Source organism: Octopus bimaculoides, chromosome 6 (assembly GCF_001194135.2).
Source record: "Octopus bimaculoides isolate UCB-OBI-ISO-001 chromosome 6, ASM119413v2, whole genome shotgun sequence".
Taxonomy (NCBI): Eukaryota; Metazoa; Mollusca; class Cephalopoda; order Octopoda; family Octopodidae; genus Octopus; species Octopus bimaculoides.
In genome coordinates, this window is record NC_068986.1 from 107159364 (window position 1) to 107161335 (window position 1972).

Consider the following 1972-nt stretch of genomic DNA (forward strand, 5'->3'; position numbering starts at 1 on the left):
TATCGAAACGTGATTGTTTCAGTTAGTGGAATAGTTTCATTTTTAAAGTGAAAGTATTTGACATGAGTGTTTTTGTTTTCACTTTTGACACGTAATACTTAAATAGTGGAGGAGATATTATGTTGCCGTGGGATCGAACTCTGCAAGAAGTTAAAAATTGTTTTGACTAAAACACAACTGGAACCCTAAGTAAGGCATCTGTAAAATTTGAATGAAATTGGTTGCGTAGTTCTCGAGTTTTAGGGATTCACACACACACACACACACAGACAGACAAACAGACAGACACACATTCTCATTTTTATATATATAGATGTACACGTTGATCAGCAGGGTCGATGTAACAGACTTAGCCTCTTTCTCAAAACTGCTGACCTCGTGACTAAATTTGGAAACCCATGCATGTTTTCGCTATTTATGAATAATTGTTTTGCATATTCTTTTACTTTTATAGAAAGAGACGCTGGCCGTAATAAACCCGAAATCGAATTCCAAACCAAAACTAAAAGCAGTTTGCAATAAACTGATGAAGGAGATAATGTGCATATCAGAATAAGATTTAATAATTCTCTCGTATAATCCTCACTGAAACACGTGTAAGAAATAAGGTAATAAAATAAAATCAGAGCCAAATTTGCGGACCCTTTTTGTCTTGTTTTTTTTCTACGTATATACTATGATCCTTGCGATTGTTACAAACCATAAGAAGGGAAGTTTGACTAAAAGATAACATTTCCTTTTCGTTTCACCAGCCATTCATCCAACACCTCTCGTTATTCTGCATGATTGCCATAACAGCATTCCCTGCCACTCACCTCCAGAAAGAACAGGACCCAACCACTCTCGAAACCTCTATTGCTTTTGGTCTCAAGCTCCTTTCCCAATATTTCTGACCCCACTTTTCTCCTGAACTTCCCCTCTTTTTACCCACTTCTTCCCACGTACTCCACTCACACCAACACCCTGCTGACCACTTCCATCTCATCACCACACTACCATTTATAGGTGAGCTGGCAGAAACGTTAGCACGCCGGGCGAAATGCTTAGCGGTATTTCGTCTGCCGTTACGTTCTGAGTTCAAATTCCGCCGAGGTCGACTTTGCCTTTCATCCTTTCGGGGTCGATAAATTAAGTACCAGTTACGCACTGGGGTCGATGTAGTCGACTTAATCCGTTCGTCTGTTCTTGTTTGTTCCCTCTATGTTTAGCCACTTGTGGGCAATAACGAAATAGGTATTTCGTCTACCGCTACGTTCTGAATTCAAATTCTGCAAAGGTCGACTTTGTATTTCATCCTTTCGGGGTCGATTTATTAAGTACCAGTTACGCACTGGAGTCGATATAATCGACTTAATCCGTTTGTCTGCCCTTGTTTGTCCCCTCTGTGTGTAACCCCTTGTGGATAGTAAAGAAATAACACTACCATTTATATTCAGTAACAAAACACTAAAACCCCAATGCCAAAAACATCTCCACTACTATCACTTACATACAAGTATACGCATAAGCCCCTCCTCCACTTTATTACAGCTTAATATCTTTACATACACAAACACGTCCACACGCACATAATGCTTTACACTCCCACGCTAAGACGTATATACCCCAACATACCTGCTCTCTCTGTATGTACACCAATCCGGACAAATACACACAGAAAAAATTGCATTTATTGTCTATTTTAAATGCACATATAAACACATACCTGTACTAGAATTCATACCTCACTCACATACCCGCCATTTCCAGTCGGCTTCGGAGCTGTCCTTAAAACCTTGATTGTTGTTGTTGGCACTCCGTCGCTTACGACGTCGGGGGTTCCAGTTGATCCGATCAACGGAACAGCCTGCTCGTGAAATTAACGTGCAAGTGGTTGAGCACTCCACAGACACGTGTACCCTTAACATAGTTCTCGGGGATATTCAGCGTGACACAGAGTGTGACAAGGCTGGCCCTTTGAAATACAGGCACA

At 40.8% G+C, this 1972-nt stretch overlaps 1 protein-coding gene across 2 annotated transcripts in view; it reads left to right on the forward strand.

Moving 5' to 3' along the window:
- Positions 1–637, forward strand: part of LOC128248057 (uncharacterized) — a 30853-nt gene extending 30216 nt beyond the window's left edge. For both annotated transcript variants that reach the window (XM_052968448.1, XM_052968447.1), the window contains exon 5: positions 455–637. In XM_052968448.1, the coding sequence (XP_052824408.1) occupies positions 455–473 (19 nt within the window). In that variant the 3' untranslated portion in view covers positions 474–637. The remainder of the gene's footprint in view (positions 1–454) is intronic.
- Positions 638–1972: the final 1335 nt, after the last annotated feature.